The 12964-nt window shown below is 40.3% G+C and overlaps 1 protein-coding gene across 1 annotated transcript; it reads left to right on the top strand.

Annotated features, from left to right (window-relative positions):
• Positions 1-308: 308 nt before the first annotated feature.
• Positions 309-12314, top strand: CKAP2 (cytoskeleton associated protein 2; the record flags this gene model as incomplete). The annotated part of the gene is made up of 9 exons (XM_082010363.1): positions 309-369; positions 2450-2537; positions 5009-5084; positions 6875-7698; positions 8407-8593; positions 9175-9342; positions 9875-9947; positions 10656-11046; positions 11770-12314. 9 exons carry the CDS (start codon positions 309-311, stop codon positions 12005-12007), a joined length of 2106 nt encoding a protein of 701 aa, XP_081866489.1. The 3' UTR covers positions 12008-12314.
• Between the last annotated feature and the right edge of the window lie 650 nt (positions 12315-12964).

Below are 12964 nucleotides of genomic sequence, written 5' to 3'. Positions count from 1 at the left end.
TCAGCCGCCGCGCGCCCCCTAGCGGGGGCCTGAAGTACGGCCGCCATCTTCCCACCGCAGCAGGGGACACCGCCCCGCTCTTCCCACGGCCTCTCCCTCCTCCGCCAGCCCCGCCCACCCAACGGCGACCCCCACGCGCCCCCTGCCGGCCCGGCCGCCGCCGCTGCAGCAGCAGAAGGCGCAAGCACGCAGCGCCCTCCCGCTAGCCATTGGCCAGTTCAAGTCCAGCGGCCGGCCCAATAAGGGAGGCGCCGTGCGGCGGGTGATTCAAACGGTTCTGGTAACCCCGCTTCGTGTTGTGGGCGGCCATGGCGGCGCGCTCCCCTCCCCAGCTCCCGGCCAGCCGCAGGTTCGAGCCGGCGTACCGAGGTAAGGCCGCGGGGAGGGCACCGGGAGACAAAGCCTCGAGGGGCTGAGCGGCCCTCCGCTCCCGGCCGCGCGGAGCCGAGGCGCTCGCTGCAGGGGCTGGCTGTCGTTACCGTCGCGCGCGAGGGCAGGCGCCTCAGGCGGGGTCGGAGACCGGGCAGGTCTTGGCAACAGTGCCCGTTATCGTGGCCTTAGAGCTTTTGACCGGTGCGAGCGCGCCGATGGAACTTCACCCTCCCCTCGCGGGGCTGGGGTTGGTGCCCAAACCTCGGCGTGAAGTCTTTCTTCATGATAAAGGCACGCCTTAACTTAAGCAAATCCTATGAAAACAAGCAAATGCTCCCATCCAAACCTGCACTCTTCTGCTTACTCCTTTCTGACTGGTTTGGCTTCTGCAAGTCAAAGGAACTGAATTGCCTTGATGGGGCTTTGGTGTTTGGAGTCTGCGAGACCCGAGTTCCTGGAGCAGAAGGTGCCCGGGAGGCTCTGGGATGCACGCCGAGCTCGCTGCTGTGCAGCCTCTCCTGGCAGGTACGCTGCTAGTGTACTAGCTGGTGTACACCTCTTCAGAAGCAGGTGATGGACACTGGCTTCATTCAGCGTGGGCTTGGTCAGCTGTGCTAAAAAAGCACTATATCCTAAATGAAACGCAGCTTTGCAGCAAGTCTAAGCCTCATTCTACTCCGCTATCTGTCTCTTTTGGGCTTTGGTGTGTCAATGCATGAGAAAGAACTTGGCTTTTTCAGCTCTCCCATACTAGGAGGAGGTTCGAGGGTAATTACCCCATTCTGTGGGATGACAACTTTTTACAATGGAGGGTGCACAATCAAGTGCTTAATCCATTTCAGGATTAACGTTCAGGTACTCAAAGGCAATTTAGCGATTTTACATTTTAGCAATTTCTACAGTCTGAACTTCAGTAATATAGAAATATCTCAGCATTGAGGGAACATGTTGATGGACCTTGCAGAGATTTCTGAAGTGTGAATGAAGAACAATGGGCAAGATGAAATATGGAAGAGAAAGAACACGTGCAAAGAGATTCAAAAGGGGGCTTGTGCCTACCTACGAGGGGCAGAGGTTGGGTTTTATATGTGAGTTCATTGCAGACTTCCACTGCTGAATGAGCCTGTCTGTGATGTAGGATGGTGCGATGCCATGAGTTCCTGAATGCCATGAGTTCCTGAATGCCATAAAGGAATTCTTGTTCTGAGTCAAGCTTTAACTTCTTTCTCTTACATCCCATGGCATGTGAAATGGTTGTGAGACTTGGAGTCTTAACTGCCTAGACTGGCTGTGTGTATGCTTGAGCTTGCTTTGGGTGGCAGGACCATCTTATCCCAGCTGCTCAGGGTCACTAGCTCTCTACAGGAATTAAGGAAAGCTGTCTGGAAAAGATCAACCATGTAGTCCTATGAAAGACATAAGTCTCTGGTGTGCAGTCAACCAGCAAAAACATGGGAAATACTATTCTGTTCTGGAATGACTTTCTGTATTAAGACAGTGACAGCAAGCTTAAGACCTCCTCAGGATCATTTTGTGCTGTTATTAACAATCCCATTGGTCCAACATTTGTACAGATGACAACAGAAGAGAAACAAATGATTTTACAGATGGTCAGTTGGGTGTGTTTGTGTGTGGTGTTTTTCATGTGTGCTATACTTACCTCACTACTGTCACAAGTAAAAAATATGCTTTCACTTATATGTGAAAAGTATGTGAAATATGTATGTGTAAGTATATGAAATACTGTACAGACATCCAGAAGGTAAGAGTGAGCCTGACTTCTTCCCATCACAAAATCATGTTTCTTTTAGATTAATGCAGCAAAATAGCCATCTTGTACAGCTGTGAAATTACATTCAAAAGTCCCTTGAATATAGCCTTCTCAAGAAATGAGAGGATGTGTAAGCCATCATAAGATGTGGACATTAAACTAAACACTTTCTGAATCCATGATGTCTATGTTTCAGAATGTCTTTATGCTTTTCTAATTGTACTTCCTTTTTTCTAAGAGACAAAGTTTGGTGTTACTATTTTAGCTGAAAAAGTAAGAAGTCTTTTTTTTTTTTAAACCCACTAGAACAAAGACGACAAAAAGTTGAAGAATATCTATCACGAAAAAAGATCTTTTCTGGTGTGCCCATTCAAGAAGACCAGGCATCGATCAGGTAGTATTTCTGCTATAGCTTACACACCTTTAGAAAGGTCCATGGTTGGTGGGAAAGATGTAAATAGCAGTTCTTGCAGAGAACCTCAACTAAAAGTTGAGACCATGCAACGAGACTGGTGACCACATGGATTTTCTAAAGTCCTTTCATTATCAGCAAACACTAGAACTTTTTGTTAACCAAATGCATAACAGATGCAATTCATGAAGTGTATTATTTCTTCCTCTAGAGACTGAGGCAGGACAGGAAGACTTCATGGCAGAACTCTTATTTCAGATGCCACTTTGCTGTTTGTCTCTATAACCTTCCTTCTACAAATAACTTTTTTCCCCTCTTTCTACTCAGGCTATGTTGTGTGTGTTCGCAACCCACTTGATCAACCTTAATTTTTTTTTATAGTTACTAATTCACTATTTTCTGCTAAAAGCATATATACTGTAATAAAACCCAGCCTATGTGATGGCCAGCAGCTAGGCATAATGTTCTGTAAACAGAATGTGGGTACCTATCACCAATTAGTAGTGCTTCGTTTTATTAACTTGTATTTAAATCTTCTTCTTGTTGTCTAAAGTCTGGACATTTAGTATAAGACCTTCTAATAAGCAAGAAGTTTCTCTAGAGAAGACAGTGGTGTGAAGGAATACAGAGAGTTTTAGCTGTAACATTAGTTCATGATGTGGCAATATTTTTGCAAGTGGTAAACCAGTCTGAAATTTGCTCCCATCTAAATGGGAAGTCTTGCTTGACCTTTTGTATACTCAAGGTGCCATGGTCCCATGTTCAACAGTACAGAACTTAGTAGTACAAATATAACTGAACAATGACCTTTGAATGTAAAATACACATAAATGACAAGAATAAGTATAAGCCGCTAAAGATTTGCTCTGTGTAGCAGGAAAAGATAGGTGCTTTCATATTGTAGAAAGCTATCGTGTTAGAAAATCAATGCCAGCTACTTTCATTGTAGCAATACTCTTAATTTAGCATTTGATCTACTTTACTTTTCCTTGTCTTCAGTTTCTTCTCTGGCTATTAAATTCAAGGGCTTTTCATAGTCTTCAGTTAACTCATTGTTTAAAGACATCATGTTCCCCCTGTATTTGGCACTGGTGAGGCCACACCTCTTAATCCTGTGTTCAGTTTTGGGCCCCTTACTACAAGAAGGACATTGAGGTGCTGGAGTGTGTCCAAAGAAGGACAATGAAGCTGGTGAGGGGTCTAGAGTGCAAGTCTTATGAGGAGTGGCTGAGGGAACTGGGGTTGTTTAGCCTGGAGTAAAGGAGGCTGAGGGAAGACCTTATCACTCTCTACAATTACTTGAAAAGAAGTTGTAGTCAGGTGGGTGTTGGTCCCTTCCACAAATAACAAGTGACAGGACAAGACGAAATGGCCTCAAGTTGTGTCAGGGGAGGTTTAGATTGGATATTAGGAAAAACGTCTTTACTGGAAGAGTAGTCAAGCATGGGAACAGGCTGCCCAGAGAAGTAGTTGAGTCGCCATCCCTGGAGGTATCCGTAGATGTGGTGCTTGGGGACATGGTTTAGTGGTGGACTTGGCAGGGCTAGGTTAACGATTGGACTCAATGATCTTAAAGGTCTTTTCCAAACTAAAAGAGTCTATGATTCTGACATCTGATCAGTTCCCTTAACATGTATTTTTTTATCATATGTGACACAGAGGTGATAGGATGATGCAGACTATTCTCAGTGGCATTTCAAAGCCACTAATTATCTTTATTTTCACTAATGTACCTTCATTTTCAACTGGCTGGTTTCCAGAAAGACATCAGTTGCTAACTGGAATGTTACTTTTCCGTCACATGCAATAGTGCCACATGTTTCATATAATGTATTGTGAAGCGTTTGAGCAAGAATTTGACTTTGTAACTTTAAACTGAGGTGTTTTTCTTCAGAGCTGTCAATATATTTTCATAGTTGCTAGGAGACAATACTGGTCTTGGTGGTTTTGTTACTCACTGGGTAGTCTGATGACAGCTCTGGTGCCTGACTGCAGGTTTTGGAACCTGTCAGTGTAGTAGGAGCTATGTATCCTTATTCAGACTCCAAATGGCATGGCCTCTGACGATTGCAGCAGATGAGCTTCAATTCCCTGCGCTGCTCTGCCTTCCCCCTCAACTGCAGCATTTAGAAACTTGACCTTCTGTAGCAGATGCATCAGGCCAGACAGGTTGGTGCTAAACCTTAAACATGAGAATTGCCCCTGCTCTTTTCTTCCCCTCTGTTAGCCAGCTCTTTATGGGGTAGGAAGGGATGTTTTGCAGCCTGGGCCCTGATCAGTGGTTGCTTAGTCATTTATTTTTTCTGGAAGAAGAGTACAAGCTGAACAGCAATGCTTCAACATGAATTCAGCCTGCAGACTGCCACCTGGATCATACGAACTTACTCTAAAAATACATTCCTATGTTATGTTGCAGGATGGTTTAGGATGTTGTCTTTTTTTTTTTTAAACAGTAGCAGAACTAGGAGAGCAACTAGCAATAAACTGCGAGACAAAATACAGCTCTCAACATCTCCAAAGCCAGAAATGGTAAGTTTTTGACAGATACGCAAATACTGATGGCACTCTGTTTCTGTGTCTACAACATTCCACTCACTTAAACTGATTAAGGTTATATGATTTCCAGAGTGTAAGAAGTTTGCAGGTGCAGTTTGTTAAAACTTTATTCAGTGACTGCTTATTATATGCTTTTTGGAGAGCTGTTGCATTACTGTATATAGTGGATCATATTGATATTCAGTTTGTACCTGCCTGGAGAGGGGATTAAAGAGGATACTATTATTGCTGAAATAATGATTAGACTTTAACAACTTTTCTGGAGACTCTCAGAACTGTTTGGATATATTTGTAGTCTTCAGGGAAGTTTTTTAAAATCTGAGCAAGGTCTTCTGTCAGTGTAGAGAATTCTTCTATTGTACTCTGTTACTTGGGAAAAAAACAAACTACTAACAAAACTTATGGTTGAATGTGTGTGGCTTTTCAGTTGTGATGCTTACAAATCTAATGTAAACAGAAGTAGATGCTAATACCTAATCAGACTTCAAAGGAATGTTTTCTTTATATCATGTTGTGTCACTTTTCCAGTAACACAAGATGCACATGGTTGTACTACTTAAAAATTGAAAAATGCAGGTTCTTCTCCAGATCTGTTCTAAGGGAAAGGTGAGGAAAAACTGACACAAAGCCTGTGTTCATGTTAGATGGTTTTGAGTTTGGATTCCGAAAGATTTGAGACCTGGGGTTATTTAGGAGGAAAGCAAAAACCTTAAATCCTCAAAACTGAGTGTTGAGGGGAAAAATTCCAAAAGTGAGAACAAAGGTTTTTTTAGAAATTTCCTGAAGGGAGATATTTTGGTCTGTGTTAATGTCGCATGTGATTTTAAAGTTGAGTTAAACTACACAGATTCCTGAAAAAACAGCCCTTGTACTCAAGCTCTATTTATTGGTTTGGTCAAATCTAAGTTCTAAGCCTGAAGGACAGACCATGAAATGAGACGTTGTGTAGTTCTCTTACAATTCATGGGCATCTTCCTTAAAGGAGAAAAGCATCAGCTTCTGCAGATTTCCATGTGTCATTTACTTTTTTTTTTTTCCTTGCCTTTGTATCTTTCACTCTTCCATAAGCTGCTACTTGAGCAATGCTGAAATAGTTGCTGTAGAGCATCTTTTTTGGAGGAAAAGACTAGGTCCCACTTCTCCAGCCCATGGCCTCCGGGCTAGGGTTATGCTGAGAACATATCATTGAGAGTTTCAGGGGGTCATAAGGCCATATAAAACTTGCATGTCTATTCTTAACTACAGCATCCTACACCTCGTTAGTAAGAAACATTCTCCCTATTCTAATAACGTATCATAGTGCCGTATTTAAAGGCTTTACTTACTACTTTGTGTTAGTACGCTATCCACACTAAGTGGACAAATGGTGCTGCCATTAAGTGATGGGCTATGTAAACTGAGATACTGCTTTTGACTATACACAGCCTAAAGCAAGTTTCTACTTTATGACTCTCCTTTGAAGGTGATTTTGGCAGTTAAAAGCCAGTAGTTGCTTTGAGAGTTTTATTTCTGTAAAAAAAGCCTAGCTCTCAAGTTAGGCTACCTTATTTCCAAGGCAGAGTTTAAACAATCCTTAGGCAGAGTTTAAACAATTATTACTTGATTTTTTTTTATGTGAATTCTGCAATAATAGTTGACAAATATTCTACTCAGTGTATATTAATCACTTTAGTCTTGTAAATCAGTGAAACCCTCTTTGGAGACGGGTAACATGTAGTATGAATGTACTTCTAAGATGTCCATGGATGTGCTTTTGATTTCAGGAAAACAAAGAGAATGCTAATAAACTGTCATGGGACCAATCAAGTGGAACCTCAGCAAAAAATGTTATTTTAAACTCTTCCACAATCACACTGACAAATTCCATATCGGGAACAAATGATAATCCTGAGGATCATGCTTCCAAGGATGGAGTTGCTGAAATAAAATCTCAGCATATGTCACTTAGCAAGACCTTCTTGCAAATAAGAAGCATAAAAGAGAAGCAATTGATTGCAGAAAAAAAAAATTCAAGTATTAGCCTACCAAAGAAACAGGTGCTGGGTACATATCGTGGCAAAGTTATCCAATCCAAGATAAATTCCTTCCGAAAAGCACCAAAAAGTAAGGGAGAAAAGAGTTCTTTGCCAGAAAAGAAGATTCCTCCTTCTGTCACCAAACCAGCAGCAAGTTCTTTGCCCACAAGCAGCTGTAGTGTAGTTCTGAAGACCATCAAAGTCACAAAGAGCCCTAATTCTGTAAAACCAAATGGTGTCCTCCCATTCCAGAGCAAACCATCTGACAAAGCTGCTATTAACTCACAATCCAGTCTGAAGAAAAAGAAACTGACATCTGCTGTAGTGCCAAAGAAAGTAACAGCCCAAAAGATGATTGGTGGGAGGGGATCACAACCACCGAAGGCTGCTTCTAACAATTCTGACCACAGAGTACCAGGAGTGAAGAAATGTGTGGATTTTTGTGAAGATGCAAGACCAGAAGCTCTAGCAAAACCAATTTCTGTTGCTCCTGGTACAAAGTCGGGACAGAATTCTAAAACTAATGGCAACAGAAAATCTGTTCTGCCAAAAGAGTCAGCAGAAGAGAGAAGGTAACTGTATTGCTGTTATAGCTTGGTCTTGGGAGGTATTTAGACCTTCTTTCCAAGAATATCTGTTTTGATCTATTTCTTGCTGTAGATGTGCTGAAAAAGAAGAACTGAGTGTTTGAACTTGATTCCCAAGGGCAGCAGACTAAAACTGTAGACTTAATACTGAGAAATCAGGATTCAGACTAATTGCAGCAGCTCTTCAAGCTTACAGCTTGTCCTGTGCAGTTATAAATAGAAAATGTATATTATTCAAGCGCTCTGTTTTTTTAGGCTAAGTGTTGTGACGGCCTTAAGCATGACAGATAATAATGTAAGTGAAGTGCATGTGCATGCCACTACTTAAAAAAAAAAAAAAGATTACTGATACAGGATGTATATAGAAGTGAGCATGTTTATGAACTGAAGGAGGGGAAAACTTCTACCCTCTCTTGGAAAAAAAGGGTCTGTAGCCTAAGTCTCTTGTTGCTGCTGGAAAGGGAGAGATGAAAGTGTTCTGACCAGACAGATACCTAAAGCAATGATAATCCATGGTTCTGAAATTTGCATGCAGGCCTAAATGGCAGCTGTATTCCCTTTAGGATTAAAGGGAGAGGACTCAAGGACTAACTGGAAAGTACATCTTTGGGTTACTTACCCTAGTTAGTGTCAGTCAATGTAAAAAATTATTAAAATATCTGTCACTTCAGCTAATAATATTCTTAAATGCAGAGCTCGTCTGGATCAATGGAGGGCATCTAGAGGAAAAGTGATGAGGAGACCTCCTATGTCTGTGCTTCTGGGACCCCAGTCGAAAAGTGAAGAACAAGAATTCTCTTCTGGTGATTCTTTAGAGCATGTATTACATAGTGAAAAGGTCAACAAGACTCTCGCAGAATGTCTGCAGTTAACAGAACAGGTATTCAGTCCCTTGCTGACCAAGTTCTAATCATACAGATCTCTACAACATGCAAGTCCTATGGGTGTGCTGGACCTGTGAATCAGATGCAGGGGACTAATTGCTCCCCAAGTTAAGCAGTATCACAGCTTTTTGCTGGCACCAGAAGAAATTAGTTCTCACTGAGTTTTATTAACTTGCTGAAATACCCAATAAGATTAGGCAATAATGGTAACATTGTAAAGTAGAAAAGCTATAATGTAATGAGAGTAGCTATGAAGTAATTAATCTGAAACACTTTGCATTTGCAGAAATTTACCTTGACTTCCAAAAAAGTCTAAGTAGTTCTGAAGATGTCTATGCACTCTACTATCCCTTCTACTTAGAGTACTGTATAAATAATTCTCACTTGGAAGAATAGGTGAATGACAATTCTTCTACTCAAGTTCACAGCTCAGTCTTGGAAATACTTTCCATTTCCAACTTTCAGAGTTGCTCTCCAAAGAAAGAAAAAATACTTGGTTTCTAGTTCAAAACCAGCTAAAATACAGCACCTCAAAATGTTCACTGCATTTAAATCTCTGCTCTTGTGTTGACTTTAGGGATGTCAAGGCGATGATGTACGTGCCATGTTGGAAGATCTGTCACAGACCATTCCTGGGGCTAAAAAGCTTGCAAAATATTGGATCTGCTATATGCGTCTTGAACAGATGGACACTCTTGAAAAGCTTATTGCTGTCTATGAGGAGGCCATTTTGGCAGGAGCAATGGTGAGCAGCTTGTCTTGAAGTTTTAGATTATCAAATATAAACACATGAAAGTATGGTATATAAAATACAACTACTTCTGATTTTAATAAATCCTTTTATAGTAGGAGAGCCATGTGACCTACTTAAACATAAAAAATTGGATTTGGTTTGCTCTGTAACCACTGTAAATACTACTTTTAAGAAGAAAGGTTTAGGATCATCATATACTGTACAGTCTTCCACCTAGAAGAAATTAAGGGCTGAGACTTCTTGTATCACTGGAAACCCAAAACAGAACTTAATTTTGCATTTAGTGATGGACTTAATTCCTGAGCTTTGATTTCAGGGCATCAAATACAGCCTTAGTGCACCAAATACAGAAAACACAGGATTCCCTTGCATTCTGACTTATGTCCGAATGTCAATAAATAAAGGACTTGTAACATAAATACCATGTGGTCTGTACCACTTTCCCTGTGACTGTTATACCAAATAAGCTCAAATGATGATTAATTTTGGAATTGTTTTTCTAAAAAATACAACTCTTTTCTAGCCTAAAGATGAACTACGACACACACTAATAGACACTATGAAAAATACTGAAGGCCTTTTTAAGTCTGAGGATGGTAAGTCTAAGTATTCTACTGTTAAATGTCTGGCCTGACAGGCAATATAAGGTAACTGTTTAAACTATTTGTGCCTATATTAAATTCTATTTCATGGAAACTTCTTTGTGATTGTTTTGTGCTCAGTTGTCTTTGAAAGCAACCTTGGCTAAACTAATGTTTTTCAATTGTGGGCATGTTAAAATCAGTAGTGGAGATGCTTTCATATTTAAACTTTCTGCTTAAACGCTATCAAAGCAATATTCTCCAGCTATTTTAACCTGATAATCAAAGAGTAAATAAACACATTCTTCTGAGCTAAAAATCAGTTGCACCTTTGACACAAACTCCTTCAGTAGCAGATGCATGGTCATGTTATGGCATATTGTCAATCAAAGGTGGAAGCAAAGTAGCCATGTAAATTCCTGTTAAGTATAACATAACATGACAAGTATTTGATCCCATAAACTGACTGAAATACTTGTTCAGAGCTGCTGCACTTGGGAAGGAAGAGAATGACTTCTCGGGATGTATTTAGCCTGAGTTTTCAGGTTGTAGGTTCTTGAAGGTGACTAAAATTATTAGTAACTTAAATTGCTATGTCTCAGACTCAACACATACTTAACTTTCTTATGTAAAGCCTCAGGGTTTCGGAGATCTCCAAAACATTATATTTCTCTTTAGTTGTAACTAATCACAGCTGGACTTTCTCCAACATTGCAATTTTAGGGGGAATTGTGATAGAAGCTCACTTAAATGAGGTAGCAGAAGCCAGCAAGGAACCAAATTCTTCTGCAGAGCAGGTTCAGGAGGCCTTCAAGGATCTCGGCTCTGATGACCAAGATACAGAGAGTGATGACAGGAAGGCAGAGATGAGCTGTGAAGTGATCAAAAAGGAAGAAATGGATTTAGACTTGAAATCAAGAGAAGAGATCTTGCCAAAAAAGAATAAAAAGCACAAGACTAAAGAACGTACAAATAAGAAAGGAAAAGGTGAAACGGAAGAGCATATTGAGAATGGGGTAAAAGATATAGCCCAAGCAGTTAATTCTCCTGAGAAGGAGAATGACACATCTTATTTAATGAGATACAATCCATCTATCACACCATACTTGGAAAGGTAAGATTATTTCAGGTAACCATGGAAAGTTTGCAGTGTCTGGGGTAACAGTATAGTTTGTGTCCTGTTGAAACAGGGAGGATCACATTTGTGAACACCTAGTCAGAAGCTCTCAAGAACTTAGTTTTTTAGGATTGCTTCCTCTTCCTTCAGAATGAGCTAGGTAAAGACAAAGTAGGTGTCTCCAGTCCTCCCCTTTTCAAATGTAGATGTGGTTGTATGTCATACAATACAGAAGTGAATAAGATGTAACCGTCCTATAAGAACTATCTTAATTGTATCTTGGGGCAAAAACCTGGGTAGTAATCTCAGGACAAAACAGATAACATGTAAATTTTTTTTTTGTCACAAGGTTTCTTCTAAAATAGCAGACTTGGGAAAGATGTGCTTAGCTTTGGCATCTGATGAAGCTGGACTCCTGGCAGCTGTCCTCTATCCTTCATAGCAGGAAGAACAGTTTCCCCCTGATGGAATGAGGAGGAATCTTCCTTTGAAAACTCTTAGTCTAGAGAACCTCCTGAGAAAATATTTTGCCCAAGAAAAGAGTTGTACATCTAGTTTTAACTGTATGAATGGGAAAGGGCCTGTTTCCCATTTCATTTAGCTATGGGAATGGGGAAGAGTTGAATAGGAATCGACTTGCTGTTTCTGCTAGATGCTACAGAGGTAATTTGTATGATGGTGTGCCTATGTTTAATGATTTTTTTTTTTTCTTTTCCTAAGCGTGAAGATGCACCATGAGGCAAATGACTCCAGTGCTAAAGACCTGAAAATTGTAACCCCTTTGCGATATTCTCAACGCATTCGGGAGAAAATGTGCAAGCTGACGGATACTGTTAAAGATCAAGATCCATGTGTTTCTTCATTTGAACAACTGGGAGAATTGGAATCAAAAGCCACTGCATTTATCCACAAACAGAGCAATGCACTCCAAGAAACAAGTGCTGAAGTAGAAGAGTAAAAAGTAGCATTAATGCTACATGGGGGTTAAAGATTGGATCTTTCTTAAGGAGAGTTTAGGGGTGTTTGTTTTTAGTAGCTTTGAGAGAGGAGCTATCTCAAACTTGTGTGGATGGCTTAAGATGAAATCTGACTGCCCGAGTCACTAAAATTCTGAATTTTATAAGCTTCTGCCTTTTCAAAATTGTGGCAAATCTGATATGTTTTAATACTTATAAGCATCAGTGTCTTCATGTTAAATATGATTCATTACATATTGAATTAAAGACTAGGTTTAACACTTCATGTAACAGTTTGATTGCAGTATATTGCTTATATCTACTGTTTTCCTGTTGCAATTCCTATAAATTCTATAGAATTGCACAATGTTTTAGTTTAAGAAACAAAAATAACAGGCATTCCAATAGGGCAATGTCTACTACAGCAACATTTAGTTTTGAAAACTGAAACCAGCTAGTAAGATGTATACTATGTTTAAACTGTTGTATCCATTTTTAGGGGCTATTTCAAGAAAACTGAGCTTAATCCCTTTAGTTACCGGGATTATTCATGATCAAGTAATCCTAGTTACTGGGATTATTCATGATCAAGTAATCTCCCTTAGATGAGGGATTACTATGTGACTGTTCTAATGTTGGTTTGCATTAGTTTGTAATACGGGAAACTTATTAAACTAATCAACTGAGTTGTATTTGTTTTTTATTTATGGACTTTAGGCTGGGAGCTAATAGTAGAACATGCCTAGAGGTCTGAGACTGAAATTTTGAAAATTATTTTAGTCTGTTCTTGGAAGTGAACTGTCAGAGTAGAACATTGTGAAATTTTTCCCATTCAGCAGAAGCTGAGTGTTTCCATATCTTCAGTATGCACAGTTTACATGAACTGTAAATTAAACTTTAGCTGAGCACTCATATTTCAGTGCTAAACAGGCCTTGGTCCTCAGGGCTAGCTGGAATCT

The sequence above is a fragment of the Phaethon aethereus genome, assembly GCF_964289735.1.
Source record: "Phaethon aethereus genome assembly, chromosome: 1".
Classification (NCBI taxonomy): domain Eukaryota; kingdom Metazoa; phylum Chordata; class Aves; order Phaethontiformes; family Phaethontidae; genus Phaethon; species Phaethon aethereus.
The sequence above is the reverse complement of the archived record's forward strand: the minus strand, read 5'-3'. Positions and strand labels throughout refer to the sequence as shown.